A 14,470-nucleotide genomic window follows, 5' to 3' on the forward strand; every position below is an offset into this window, starting at 1 on the left:
TTTAAGTAGACTAAAAGCCAGAATATTTTTGCAGCTTCAACCATTCCGGAGAAGGCGACTCCTTTAAATCTCTGGGTAAAAATGATGGAGGCTTTTGTTCCCACATGACTTCCCAGCTTGTCATGCAAAACAGCATTGCCATGACAACCATCATGGTGCAGGGCTGGAAACAAAAAAAAGTGATGCACTCCTCAAAAACTACTGGCCACAGAAATGGTCTCACCTGGTGCAAGCAACACCTTCAGCTTTGTGTGCAAGTTACAAGTGAACGACAATAACTTTTTTTGTCGAGGCCAGCATAGTTGTAGTGCGGGAATAAGAAGCGGAGTTGGCCTCCCCTCTCTGCCCCTCGGTCCCTGTGCTCAGCGGTGCTGATGAGAGGATTTGAGTCGCTACTTTTCCACGCCCCGCCCCTAGTGAGAGAGCAGGGATGACAGTGATGCAAGGCATGCCTCAGAGGATCCTGCAGCCTATCCAGACACTGCCGACCGGACTAGTTTGGAATATACTCCCCATTTACAACTCTCCATTTGTGCACCAACGCTCAGATGCACCTGAGTTTGCTTTGAGGGCATTTGAAACCGGAACCATTTGCAAACTGGTTCTTTTTTTCTTCTTCTTTTTTTGTTTTTTGTTTTACATGTATTTAATGAATTTGGCTGTTGTCTCTCCCAAAACTCGTAGTTTTCCGTTACTCCAAATGCTTCGCCTGCCAGTATCGCTCTGCATGTGGGTATAAACGGTGGTTTCAGCCTGCGTCCAGGTGGTTTTCTTGAAAGGGTTGCACAGGGAATATTTCGTTTTTTAAATTTAGATAAAGAAAATCCTCTTTATCTTTTGGAAGCGCGTCCACTATTTCCCCTCCCCACACACACACACACACACACACACACACACACACAATGGCTGATGCTAACGCGGAATGCAATATCAAGGTGTTGTGTCGATTTCGTCCACTGAACAAGTCCGAAATTATCCGCGGAGATAAGTTCATCCCAATATTTCAAAGAGAAGACACTGTCATCCTCGGGGTAAGTTATTTCTAACGATCCCTTCCTTTTTTTTATTCACCTTTCCTTGCAGTCGATGAACGCTAGGGGTGACACTTTTCATCTCGCACACACATCAAATACTGACCAGACAAGACTGGAGGCTGAATCGCTTCTGGCATGGATCAAACTATGTATGGCTCCAAACACTGTTCTGATCAGCATGTTGCATCATTTGGGTCATTTAGGTGTGCCTTGCTGCTATTATAAAGCAACAAGGTATTTAAGGCAAGTCATTCAGGCTGAGCCTTGCAGAAAAAAGGCTATCAATTTGATGAATTGCCACTCATGTCATGTTTTTAGATGATTTGCCACAATGATCCCTTTCTTTTGGAAATTCAGCCCAAGCGCAGTAAACTCTACAATCTGCTTGTGATTAAAAAACTTGGACCCCACCTTTGTGATGCCACACTGTGCCTCATTCTTTTCTTCTTCTGTAGTATTGATTTGCTGGATTTTGGCATTTCGGTGTGTCTCAGAAAATTATGCAGGATTGATTGATTGTTGGTGATGTATCTTGCAGTCAGCCTTTAATGCACCGTTGATTTATCAGGTGCTGCAAATCTACTGAAGAGTCATAATGATGCTCTGTGGGTTGTTTCTGTCCAGTGAGATTTTGTCTGTGTCTCAGGGCAAACTGAATAGCAGCTGATGATTACTGTCACTGCTTTGGAACAGCAAGGAAAATGAGCCAAGCTATAAAATCTTTATCAAGCACATGGATGCATGTCTAGGGCGGAGGTCAACATTTGAAGATTAAATTGCTCTGAATGGAAATGCTCTCGTTGTTTAGATGTAAAGCACATCTGGGCCAAAGCTCACACACATACACGCACATACATACATACACATATAACACAAGCACACAGAAATGAACATGAATGTAAGCGCTGAAATCCGCACATATACTATATGCATTTCACACCCATAACACAGCTCTTGCTCTCCACCAGAATACAGAGAGAGAGAGAGAGAGAGAGAGAGAGAGAGAGAGAGAGAGAGAGGGAGATCCACACCCATTTGGCTGTAGGGCTGACGTCTTGTATATCCTGGTGGTAGCAGCAGGATGTCTTCCACAAGTAGACTGAATGCTCATTATCACATTATTCTGATGCTATTTGGGAATAGCACATCGGCATTACAACAGATTGAAATAGTTCATTCCTGCGTCGATCTTGGTAACTGTATTTAAGTGTTCAATGGGTGTTTTCTGAAGGCGGCAAAGAAATGAAAAATTCATTCAGATGTTCATTCTTGTAGATTATGAGGTTGTATCTTGAATCACCGTCTTAAATCATGTCTGTGCTTGTGTTCCATTCAGGCAGTTTTGTGTTAGACAGCGGCAATGCATACTTCATATTAGTCTACAGATGATGACAGTTGGAAACAGTGTGTGCAGAAATGAAGTGAAATCAAATTACCCACTTAAGGGAACTGTGCTATGTCACTATGAAAAGAAAACATACACACTTTACTGCTGTTGTTCCCATACCAACACACTGTATGGCCCCAGGAGGTTTCAAATCTGATGAAGTCTGGAAACAGAAGCATGCAGTTCCCTACCTTTATTTCTACTCATTTCCTGTACTAACCGTGCCTCACTTTCCTTCTGTTCAGATGACTGTAATCACAAAAGTATGCACACAGTTTTCATCTTTTTGAATGTAATTACTTTGGAGTTGTGTAGGATGGGAAGGAGTTTTAGGCATAGAAATGTATTCAGAGTGTGTATCTTCCTTCTGTAGCGTTTCTCTTTCTGGAATACTTTCAGAGGAAGTGAAAAAAAAAAAAAAAAAAGAAGAAACAAGAAGAGTCTCCTGAGAGTTGACATGCTGCGGCCGTCAGATTGGATCAGGATTTAAAATATCAGCCCGGCAGGCAAGCAGGCATGCTGCAGGGATCCTGTAGCGACAACTAAGCGCTGACATTCTGACGGTTGATAAAAACAATTCGCATCTGGGCAGTGCTGATGGCCCAACATTTGTCTGCTCATGGAAGGCTCCTTCCAGAACTTGTTAACTGACAGAGGCAGTGATTTGAGTAGTTGACTGATGGCTTGGCTACACCTGGGTGACAGTGCAGGAGGAGACTGGGAGAGATTAAAGATCGAGGGGGGGCGGGGAGATGATGTGTTGATGTGCTCTGAATTGATGATGGAACGTCTCTGGGGCCTCAAAACATTGGGTGAAGTCTGACTGGTAAGGTGTTCAGGGTTTTCATACCAGAATCAAACCGAAGAATCAACTTAGATGCGAATTCTGGTGGCTTGCTCTTGAATTTATTAGTTTTCAATGCAACAGATGTATTTTTTTATAATAGGAATCACTTCTAGCTAGACTATGTAACTTTTATAATAGCACACTGAATTCTCTTCATTTCCCAAGACATTTTCACAAGTTTATTTGTGACAGGTTAAAACACAGTGTAACAGTAGCACAAGTAGGGAAGAGTCATAAAGACAGCAAACAGAATAAGCAATGTAGTTACACAGGAATATCTGTTTAAAGTTCTCTAACAGAAGCCTCCATAAAATCCTGAACATACGACAAAGATGAAGTAGAGCTGTAGCAGCAAAACCCCTGAGTGTATAAAATTAACCAAGGTTGCGTTTTATAGTAGTGTGTGAATTAAACTTTTCGTTTGTTTTATTTCTTATTTCAAAAATTACAAAACCTCGCTTAAAAGCAGCAATAATTGATTTCTGCTGACAGCATTGACATATTATCGCCTTATAAAGTTGTTACTACATCCAGCAGACATGGAGCAACATTAGCGTTCATTGGCAGATGTGTTTCTGGCCACCTGATGAATGTTCTTTCTGTAAGTCCATTATGTTTCGTTCTCTACCAACTCCTGAGGTTAAAATCTGGTTCTATAGCTGCAAAATGCTCCACTATGTTTACCAGGTAGACACTACCTCTGTCTGTTTGGTGCTGGACAGGTAGCGTACAGCGAGAGACTGCCTTTTGCGAATCAAGGTTTATGAGTGCGAGGAGACTCAGTAAAAACAGTGAAGTTGCAAACCTAAATACTGAGCTGAAAGATGCTAAAACCCTCCACAGAGCTGAGGGAACTGCACAGTCTGGTGATAGTAATCTGTGTGTTTATGAGGAACCCCTTTCACATCACAAAGTAATTTGATCCATTGCTAATACAAAGATGTAAATGTATAGCACCTTTCTAGTCTTTTCGACCACTCAGAGCGCTTTTACACTACATCTGCATTCACAATTCACACACATTCATTCAATAAGTGCTCAAACAGAAACTAACGTTCATACACTGGAAGAACAACCAGGGGCAGTTAACAGGCAACCTGCTCTACATCCTGAGCCGCAGTCGCCCATGTGATAAGTGCAGCTTCAAACTCAACTTGGTTACTCAAGCACGGAGCTGAGTAAATGGCAACATTAATGCAGCGATTCACAAGGTGTTTGCTCCACATTCACGTTCCCATTCACGCATGAACTCACAAACTCATGGCAGCAAGCTACCGAGGAGGGTGCTGACCAACCATCGGGAGCAATTTGGGGTTCAGTGTCATGCCCAAGGACACCTCAACATGTGGACAGGAGGTGGGGATCGACCCGCCAACCTTGAGATTATCTGGCGACCCGCTATACCTCCTGAGCCACAGCCTCTCCCCCACATCTCAGTTTGTTTAGACTAGACTCAGACTTCACCTCAGTGACCTGGCCTTGCATTTCACCTTGAAGACTTGACTTGAACTTCAAGTCTGGCGGCTTCACTGCCATAATAGATAGGAGATGTCCTATGCTGCATCCACTCGACATCAGTAAACAGTGCCACTTTCTCTGAAGTGTGGAGCAGCAGTAGTGCAACAGGCATGTAAAAAACATTAGCAGCACAAACACAAGAGTACTGAGCAGAGTCACTCATTCAACCCTGAAACGAGCAAATGCTGCATCAACAAAGAAATAGATTGCATTTGTCTTTGTAGAACAAGTACACCTTTTGCTGCATGTCCCGAAGTTGGATAGTTTCTTCCCCTGAAGCCCTTTCAAACAGAGCAAAACCATTTGTCCCCATGAGTAATGTTAATGACAACAGCAGTATGTCACATGCCCTACCTGAGTGTATACATTGTATATGTGTATATTAGTTTGTTTCTCATGTCTTTTTTCATCTCACACACGTGGCCACCTGTGTTGCCCCGCAGGACTGAGAGGCTGTGTGACAGTAATAACCATACTCAGCCTGTACTGCCCCAAGGCACGGCCTTTGTGTTTCCTCCACAGTGGAGTGACACAGCTGTCCCTAGTATTTCACTGTCTGGAAGAATGCGCCGTCACAGTGGCCAGATTGTCCCTCCTAATCTTCTGGCAGGGAAAAAAGACTGCCACGATGAATCACGCTTCGGATTCAGTTCTATGAATAAATAAATGATCTCAGCCGCCTCAGAGGCAGCAAGATATGGAATATGTTTTTCTTGCTCGCAGGCAATGACATATAGATATCATATGCTTGTGCCAAATGAGCTGTGCCCAGGCTGTGCTTATTAAACATGGATTATATGCATATATGCATCATACCATTGGCAATATATGATGATAAGAGTATGTGAGAAATAAATGCCATTTCAGACCTGTGCTCACTCCAGGATTCTTTGTTGTCTCTTTAAGCTGCAAGAGCTTTAAGAGCCACACTGCTAAGAGGATAAACAGCATTATTTTTATGTCCAAAATGAAGTGATAATTATTTTTAGCCACACGCTGGGGCTGAGTTTAAGTTAAGGGGTGAGGTAGGATGAGCTTGTTAACACAGATGATTTGATTTCTATTTCTATTTTAAGCGAGTAAGAGGAAATGCTTAAAATCTCTACAGTAGATTTTACTCTGCTGTATCTCTTCAGCTATAGGTCATAGTGTCTCTGAAACTGCGAGTCCCTTTTATCATGGGCCATTTCTTACCAAGATTAGAGGTACAATTTTAATGAGCCTGCGTCACAGACCAAAATACAAAAAAACTCCTCTTCCTGTTTGGTACCCCAACTGTCTGCCATTGTCCTGTCAGACATGCTGAGTGGTTGTGTTGACTGTAGTTTAAATCTCTTATTATATCAAGTCTCTAACCCTAACATTGACCTCCCTGTCATTGTCATAAGGAGCCATTAGATTTTTTGTTTTTGTGGGCCGTGATCGATAGTGAGGAGGGTGAACTTGTTGAAATGGTTCCCTCCATTCCAATTGAAATTGAGCATTAAAGAACAATCGACTCTCTATTTTCTGCACACCATTAATAATTCTATGGATTACCTTTCCCTGGCTGCTGTTCCACTGTGTGCTTACACGTCTACTATAGAAACCTCAAGGTGTTAAAGGTTGTTGTATTCACAGCTTGCGGAATACACCTTGTTTACATTTTTAGGAAGAACAGAGGATTATCAAAAGGTTCACAGAGGATATACCGCACTTAAAGCTCACAAATTTTCTTTTGGGATTTGCTTTTTCCACAAGAATGCACTTATTTTCTCCTGAAAGCTTTTTCGGAGATTTATGAAAATGTATTACAATCATGTGGTGTGCTACTGCTGCAGAAAATAGGCATGTAACATCATTAATAATTAACTGATCATTCATCAGCGGCCAATTTGTTTCTAAGATGTCGGATTTCTGAAGGAGCTGCGGCTCTTTCCTTGGTGTGCTCGGCTGAGCGATGATTCTCTTTTCTTCTCCTATGTGTTCTTGATTAGGTGCAGAAAAATAGGAGGAGAAAACAACAGCTGTTGAAACAAACTGTTGACAGTGCATGTCGGGCACAGCAGTCATCTACCTGTCTCGTGCCTTTTTGTTATTTATAGTTCCATTGGGGCTGTTTCTCCTCAAGGATATTTCTTTGCAATGGCTTTAACTGTCTGCAAACCAAACAGAATCAGAAATGCTGGTCCAAAGGGCTCCCCTCCTCCTTACCCACTTTAGTGCTGTAATTTTATCACCGTAGTGCACACACCCTATCCAATTAGGGAATGTAATGGGATTGTTGTGTAGGGTCAAGATCTGCACTCATTTCTCCCGTTGGACACAGCCATCAGAGCACCCACCACTTGGGATCAGACTTCATCTTCTCCCCTCCTCAATACACATTTCACTGTATTTTTCTCTGTATTTTTTAGCTGCATTTCATGGTGTAATGATTCTGCTGCTTATTTCCCCGTGACTCAGCAGCAGTTTTGGGAAGATGAGAGAGAAGTCTGTCTCATTAAGTTAGGTAGAGGCTTCTGGCAGGTTTCAATGGTGTCAAGGGAGAAGCTCCCGTCAGTCAGGAGTCTTAATATTAAGGGATCAAGTGGTTCTGGTGGGTTCACTTCACAGCATTAAGCCCAGACACTTGGGATTCTACAAAAGGAGAAATAGAGATTGATTTTGCTGCATTTCAAAAGTCAAACCAATATTCTAATCACAACTTGAGCCTACTTTACAGCTACCTTGTACTATTTTAAACTGCTGAGGACCTCATCCATCTACCCATAACCCATACCAATAAGGGCTCTCCTTCTCACTTTTTTCCTAATGTTAACATTACACTCACATCAGTTTTGTCAGCAGCCACACTCAACTGCACATTAGCTGCCAGTTCCTTCAGCTCATCTTTATTTTTACTTAGCGTGCACACATGCCAAGGTTAGATAAGCTTGTGCCAGTTTGTCAACACTTTCCCTCCCATTCCTCTCCCTTTATGACAGAAGTGGGCTGTGACCACCAGGCTTTTAGCTCCGGGGAGTGTTAATGGAGCATCCTCTCCTCATTAGCCACGGCCCTGCCCGGGATGCTGCATGGTCTCTGCGTCTGCGTCTGTGGGCAGTACATCGTAACCAACTGCACATGTCCCCGCACGTGTGTGCACATGCCATGACCCCAAGCAGCGGGTGCTATATTAGCATGGTAATAGGACAGCGAGGAAATCCCAAGGAGTTGAAAGGAGCATCCCTGCCCTCTGCATGCCCAGGACTTCTGTTTGCTTCAATTAATCACAGTTCAGTTTATTGATCTGACACTTGAGAACATTGACATCTACTCTAGGTCACTAGGGGTTTTTTTTCTTCCTCTCTCAGGAGAAACATGCTTTCAAGCACATTTCCCTTTACTGTTTTTAATCTAGGTTAATCTAATTTAGGATTTCTATTTAAACTACATTACATAACAGAGACTTGGAAAATCTTGGCAAATTTCAGGCTTATTTTAATCTTTGCACGGCCCTGGTTTGGTCCCAGCTCAGATTTTAAGAAACACTTCTCTAGGCTACAGTACCATGATGTCGTTTCTTTGTTGCTCCCAGTAGGTACATCCATAATCAAAACACACTGATTTTTTGCTCTTTTACTCCATCCTTCTTCTTTCTAATTAATTTCATTTTATGCAAACTCTTAATACCATTCACTTTTTTTTCCTGGAGGCCTTTTATTATCCGAATTACTTCGCTGCACAGCTCTGTCATTAGTTGCGGCTGAAATACAAAGAAAGAGAATTCCCATAACTGTGTTGTTGATTTTTACTGCATATTTAAATCATGGCTCACTATTAGCTCTTGGATTGCTTAATTTTCCACCCAGCCATTCCCCTAGCTTCATTGGGTTTAATAATCGCTGCCAGCGTACATAAGTTGATAGAAATGTGTGCTTATGTTTCCATATTTCAGTGGCTTATTCCATCCTACCCTTTTACGGCAAAATTGATTATTCATTCACATGTGGTCATTAACAGGGCTCATTCTAATGATGTGACGTAGCTTGGTGGCATAGTTGGTGGATTACTGCATGTGTCTTCCTCTGGCGCTTTGTGCTTTTGAGGATCAGTCACAGTGTCGAGGCTCTGGATTCAAATTTAATTGGAACTGTGGACCAGGACCACACAAAACCTCTTTTTCAATTTGGCACAGAGCTAGAGATGTCTGCAGTTGTTGCGTTCTAAGTTGCCTGCATTATCATTTTATTGGAGCATTACTTATTGCCCAAATTCAGTCGATGCAGTTGGCTCCCGGGTTTATGTATTAATTCAATTACGGGTAGAGAGGGATCAATCGCTTGGTTAAGAACTTTCTTTCCTGATATGGCTTCACTCTCAAAAAAGATAGGGCCAAGTTTTTGTGCAATATCTTTATTTCCTCTCACAAACTGTTTATTTCCATAGTGTTAGTAAGTGTTGATTGAAACAACATTTCCTTTTTTTCCCATGTTGAAGCATGTGAAGTAGCACAGACAAAGCTGCTGTCAGGACTAAGCTTGTATATCTTGTAAATTAATTTTGACAGGATTAACTTATACGCAGGTTCAGCTGAATGCAGGTGGCTGATGGCTGAAATGGAGGTAATGACTTCAAGACCTTAGATATTTCCTTTGACATCCAATATTCCATTTGACTGGGAGGACAGCTTATAGCAGGGCTCTCAGACTGTCTTAAGTTGTGATCAAAGCTCTTTGCTCCAGGCTAAGGTCGCTGATCCCAGTTAGCGTTAGACAACTTTCCTCTTCAAGGTTCTACTTTTTTGTAGACTTTCTATAAATCTAAAACGTAAATAACTGGAAGGCATGTGAAGGCGGTCCAGTCAAACATGACATTCCAGGCAAGCACTGGAACAGTCATTTAGGTGATTTAAGTGTTTTCCTCCCTCCTTCTTGCTCTTTCCCTCACTCTCCCTCTCTCTCAATCTCTTTTATTCTCTTAGTCTCTGCGTTATGTGCAGTGTATTTGAACTAGGTATCATTTTCTGTGTGCTTTGCTGTTAGAGGTTGTTCTGGGTTCTCCTGCGTGTACAGGGGCTTAAGTGTGTGCTTTAGTCCCTTACCACACAATAAAGAGAGTATGGCTGTATTATTAAAAATGTTGGTATCCTAGTGCGGATATATTTTACCAGAGTTTGCTGATACCAAAATGATACTTTATTTGACTCCTTACTTTGAGAAGTATAAACATGTTTTTCTATAAAACCCTCTTCTCTCATTTATTAGCCAGAGTTCTCAAATGTTACATGTTTTTAAACATAGGCAAGCATATGAGAACTTTGCCCAAATAAAACAGCTTTGTTGCTGCTGGCTGTGATTTTCTGCACAAGGCTGGTATCGATCTTCTCATCTCATCAAACTGTCGGCAAGAAACCGACTAAGCGAATTTTCTCAAAATGTTGAAATATTTTGTTAAAGCCACCATAATCGTGATTTTTTTTTTTATCATAACAATGTAACAAAATGACAACGTGAGAATAGTGAATGTATCACCTGAATTAGCAGTTCCCTTCGACTTTACTGAGCTTTATAGTGAGCTTCACCTCATTGTTTAGCTGTCTGGCCTACAGTTTCGGTTCATTCTCACCGCTGTCATGGGGTCTTTTTCAGCTGCAGCAGGACGCTGTTTTAAGCAAAAAAGTTCTAAAACCTTCAATGTACACTACCTGCTCAGCGCTAAGCGGCAGACAAAGTTAGCAATGAACTGGTAAACCTAGTGGAGCAAATAGCAGCTAAAGAGTCAGATATTTTCCTTAGGACTAGGTGGCTAGTAGTAGAAGCTAAAAAAGAGTGACTTACATTCACCAACACGACTCCAAATGAATGCTAATGTTTTAACAACTTGTTTCAATCCAATCTTCCAGCACTTGACAGTTTCTGATACTCAAGTACATTGGACACATTTCGGCTTGTACCAAAGAAGCGTTCAGGCTAAATATCCAGACCTAAAGACTGGCACGTCAAGCTGCGGTGGCGCTATTGGAGTGGATGTGTAATTTTCCAGACGCACTTAATAAAAGAAGATGCTTCTGTATCTTTGTCTATCTTTTCTGTACTTTTCTTGCTGTCTTTTCACTTCATCTGTTGTGATTTGCATTTGCGTTACTCTGGCTCTGTCTCCATCTCCTCAGCTGGATGTCAATGTGGCTCCAAATCTCTCTTTTTCTCACTTCCCTAATGTCTACTGAAGTTAGTTGATGCTGCTCCTGTTTTCTGGTCTGAAACTCAGTGAACAAAACCCAATCTTCCCTTCCCTCTGTCCTCCACTCCTCCATCTCCTGTTTCCCTCACTCATGCTGATAAATTATGCAGAGTATTTCACTCTGATGGGAGACTAATTGCTCCACTTCAATGTGTGGATCTTCAATAAACAACTTGACGCAGCTAAACAAGTGAAATTATTAGATGAGTGTTAACAATGTAGTGATGGGTGGTAAACTTCGGTTCCCTAAGCTAGTGATTAAGTAAAATAGCTACAAAGATTGCTGTGATAAGTACAATATAACTGCAAGATAACTGGACAATAACATCATTGCATCTCTGCATTTAGTCTTTACTACTGTAGAGTATATCTTAGGAACTGAAAGCTGCTTTGCCCTTGAGGCACTGAGCCAGTCGACTCTGCTTAGACTTGTCAGCATAGTGAATTAAGAAATGCAGTAATGTTTAGTAATTTTGTGTGACTAGAGCTTTTGCAGTTGTGACGGGTTTTCTGTTGTCGAGAGAATCACTAATGATGCTGTTATCTGGGGCTCGAAGCCTGATTAGCTTGACGGATGGAGCAGACAATGGCAGCCTGAACTTCTCTCCTTTGTCAGTCTCACTGTGCTTGTGTGTGCATTTATGTGTGTCAGGAGAAAGTGGAGAGTTGATGAGTTTGTGGGGGGGAAGACTGATTCACAGACTAACAGAAGCCAAGACACACACTCTCACACAGAGAGTGTGATAAGGGAAAATCCTCCTTTTCCTCCTCTGCTCTCAGTCGAGAGCTTACATTCCAACACTAAACCACTGCATGGGAGCCATGGAGCAAAAAAGTGAACAGCCGCCTGCCTGCATGACACTCAGCCCACCAATGTGTAGAAGGAGGAACACATGCCTAATCTTATCATCCCATCCAGCTCTGCCTTTAAAATATTTAGCCCTATATCTCCTGGATAGTGGGAGGGACACTTTGTGTGAAATTAGATGGGGAGGAAGGATATGACAAGAAATTAACCTCTCTGAATGGGAGCTAAATGTGCGTGTGTGTGTGTGCATGTGTTGGAAAGTATTGTTCCCTCCCAGCAAGTATCGGCAATTACCAATATTCAACATATGCAGCGGGAGTTGTTTTAATGTGCTAGCCTTCTCTTATATAAAGAATACTGTCCCTTTTAGACTCGACTAGTCTTCTCAAGAAAAATGAAGGCACTGGCTAATTGTTAAAACATTTAAAATGTTTACATTTTCCTGACAGGCAACCTTTCCTTTTAATCTTACCTGTCAATCAGAGGCAAAGGTTGCTGTAGCGAGAGGTAATTATAGTGCAAAAACTCTTAGGGAGTAGGTAGGGGTGGATGGTGTGTGACTTGATATTGGAAAGTGCTCTTTGTATCCTGTCTCCTACCAACAATCAATGTTGGTTTCCCATGGCTGATACGTTTTAACCATGACCATGATCTCTCCTCAACCTTAAACGTGCCCTGTGGAGCTTTGGGTAAACAAAGTTTATATTCACAATTTCTCACCAAAACATGTCAAGTGTATCTGTGCCTAACAAACAAGCTAAGTAATTTTTTAAATTTTATTTTGAAACCTGCATCATTTACATCCATGTTTGCAAGAAAGGGAATAATCCAATTTCCCAAAATGTCTAAATATTTTGTTAAAGCGGCCATAATCGTAATTTATTTATCATAACAATGTAACAAAATGACAATGTGAAAATCATGAATGTATCACCGGAATTAGCAGTTCTACTGCTGTAAACTACTGTAGCAGTGTTCTTCTTTCTTGCCTTTACCTGCTTTGTTTCTTGCCACATTACCACCAAAAACTGTCAATCGGATAATGAAACTGGCAGCAGGAATGTGTATCCCGTCACGCGTTCAAAACATTGTTCTATAGCGCTACTAGTGGTCAAAAACTTCACAGGGTACCATTAATCAGTACCTTCAGTTGCCTAAACCTGAAAAGACCTTAACCATCTAGTTGGTAGATGAAATGGCTACAGGAATATTTCTTAGCCACTGTAGCGGCATGGTTCTGTGGATGACAATGTTGGTTCACCACTTTGGTCTACAATATCTCAACAACTGTTGGATGGATGGAAGACGGCATTTTTAAGATTTGGTCCCCAAGAGATGTATTCTACTGTCTTTGGTGATACACATTGTTATTTGCTTTTTGTGCTAATAGAAATAAGCTAGCTAGCACTAGCCAATTAGCTTAGCCATCAACACATTCTGCCATGAAGATCCTTCTAAGGGTCTGTTTGTACAGCATGCTGCAGCACAATCCATCTCTTAAAACTACAGACAGTCAATCACAAATGTAACTAAATGTACAGTCAATAGTAGTGTCCTTTCAGTTGGCTGGCCCACACAAAACTGTTTTAATGTGAAAGGCTGTCTATCTTGGCTGCCATCAGCTCCTGTCAAGTGCAGATAAGCTCCACCTGTGGTCCCGGCAACACAAGGCTATGACTGTACAGTTGATTGTTTTTTTATTTATTTTGGCATCGATGATGCACCTTCCTCTTAAAAAGAAAAAGCTCCTGTAGACCTGCGCGTGAAAACGAATCACAATGCATTTATTACTGGCAGGTATATGATGCCTTCTGCTGAACAACATTTACAAGTAATACAACTTGTAATTTTATTGTGGCATGGCAAAGTCCATTCAGTTATTAAAGACAAAATTCTAAATATGTTGTATATGTTTTTCATTTAATTATGACACATAAAATGCATGCAGGAAAAGCAAATACAAATAACATGCATATTATATTTCACTGTATTTCTGTGTTTGATTTGTTTTCATTTATGCGGTTAAAATCTTCCACAATGTACAGCCTAACAGAGATGCTAGCATTTGATTCTTGGTCTTGTTTTAACATCATATGTGTTTTGGACTGCTCTGACAAACAACCCGCTTTGTCGTTTTGTTTCTTACTTTCATGGCAAGTTATTGATTAGACATTAGTACAAGATTTAAATGTGTCTGTACACTGTATTTATGTGCTTGTGAGACCCACACCAAGCCTCCAGGTAGATGGGGGGGCCTCTTGGGGCTTAAACCCTGTGTACCAGAAGACCTCTATCTAAATTCAACAGCTGCTGCTGCAACCCTTCATCCCTCTCTTTTATCTTATCTTGGCTCTTGTTAACCCATTTTCTTGCCTTCAGTCAATCGTCTCTCTTGTATGTTCTCCCCCCTCTGACATTTTTGGTCTTGATTGTATTTAATTCTATGTCTCTCTTTTTTGTGGTTGTTTATGCTGATTATATGTCTTTATTTTTCTAATGTCATCACATCTCCTTACTGATTATTCTATCCTCATGTTGGTTCTGTTCAGTTCAGCCTAATTTTGTCCACCATACTTTGCTCACTGCCAAAAATTCTGTTTCTGTTGATTATTGCAGTTTTTAATTTTCTCTCTTGTGCTTGTCTCTTGGTCTCTTTCTCTCTCTCTCTCTCT

The 14,470-nt window shown here is 41.3% G+C and overlaps 1 protein-coding gene across 2 annotated transcripts in view; it reads left to right on the forward strand.

Annotated features, from left to right (window-relative positions):
• The first annotated feature begins 471 nt into the window (after positions 1 to 471).
• kif5ab (kinesin family member 5A, b) overlaps positions 472 to 14,470 on the forward strand; it is a 67,179-nt gene continuing 53,180 nt past the window's right edge. For both annotated transcript variants that reach the window (XM_038697812.1, XM_038697813.1), the window contains exon 1: positions 472 to 1,031. In XM_038697812.1, coding sequence (XP_038553740.1) covers positions 903 to 1,031 — 129 coding nt within the window. In that variant the 5' untranslated portion in view covers positions 472 to 902. The remainder of the gene's footprint in view (positions 1,032 to 14,470) is intronic.

The sequence above is a fragment of the Micropterus salmoides genome, unplaced genomic scaffold (genome assembly GCF_014851395.1).
Source record: "Micropterus salmoides isolate LMB-PRFRI ecotype aquatic unplaced genomic scaffold, ASM1485139v1 Ms_hic_scaffold_4, whole genome shotgun sequence".
Classification (NCBI taxonomy): domain Eukaryota; kingdom Metazoa; phylum Chordata; class Actinopteri; order Centrarchiformes; family Centrarchidae; genus Micropterus; species Micropterus salmoides.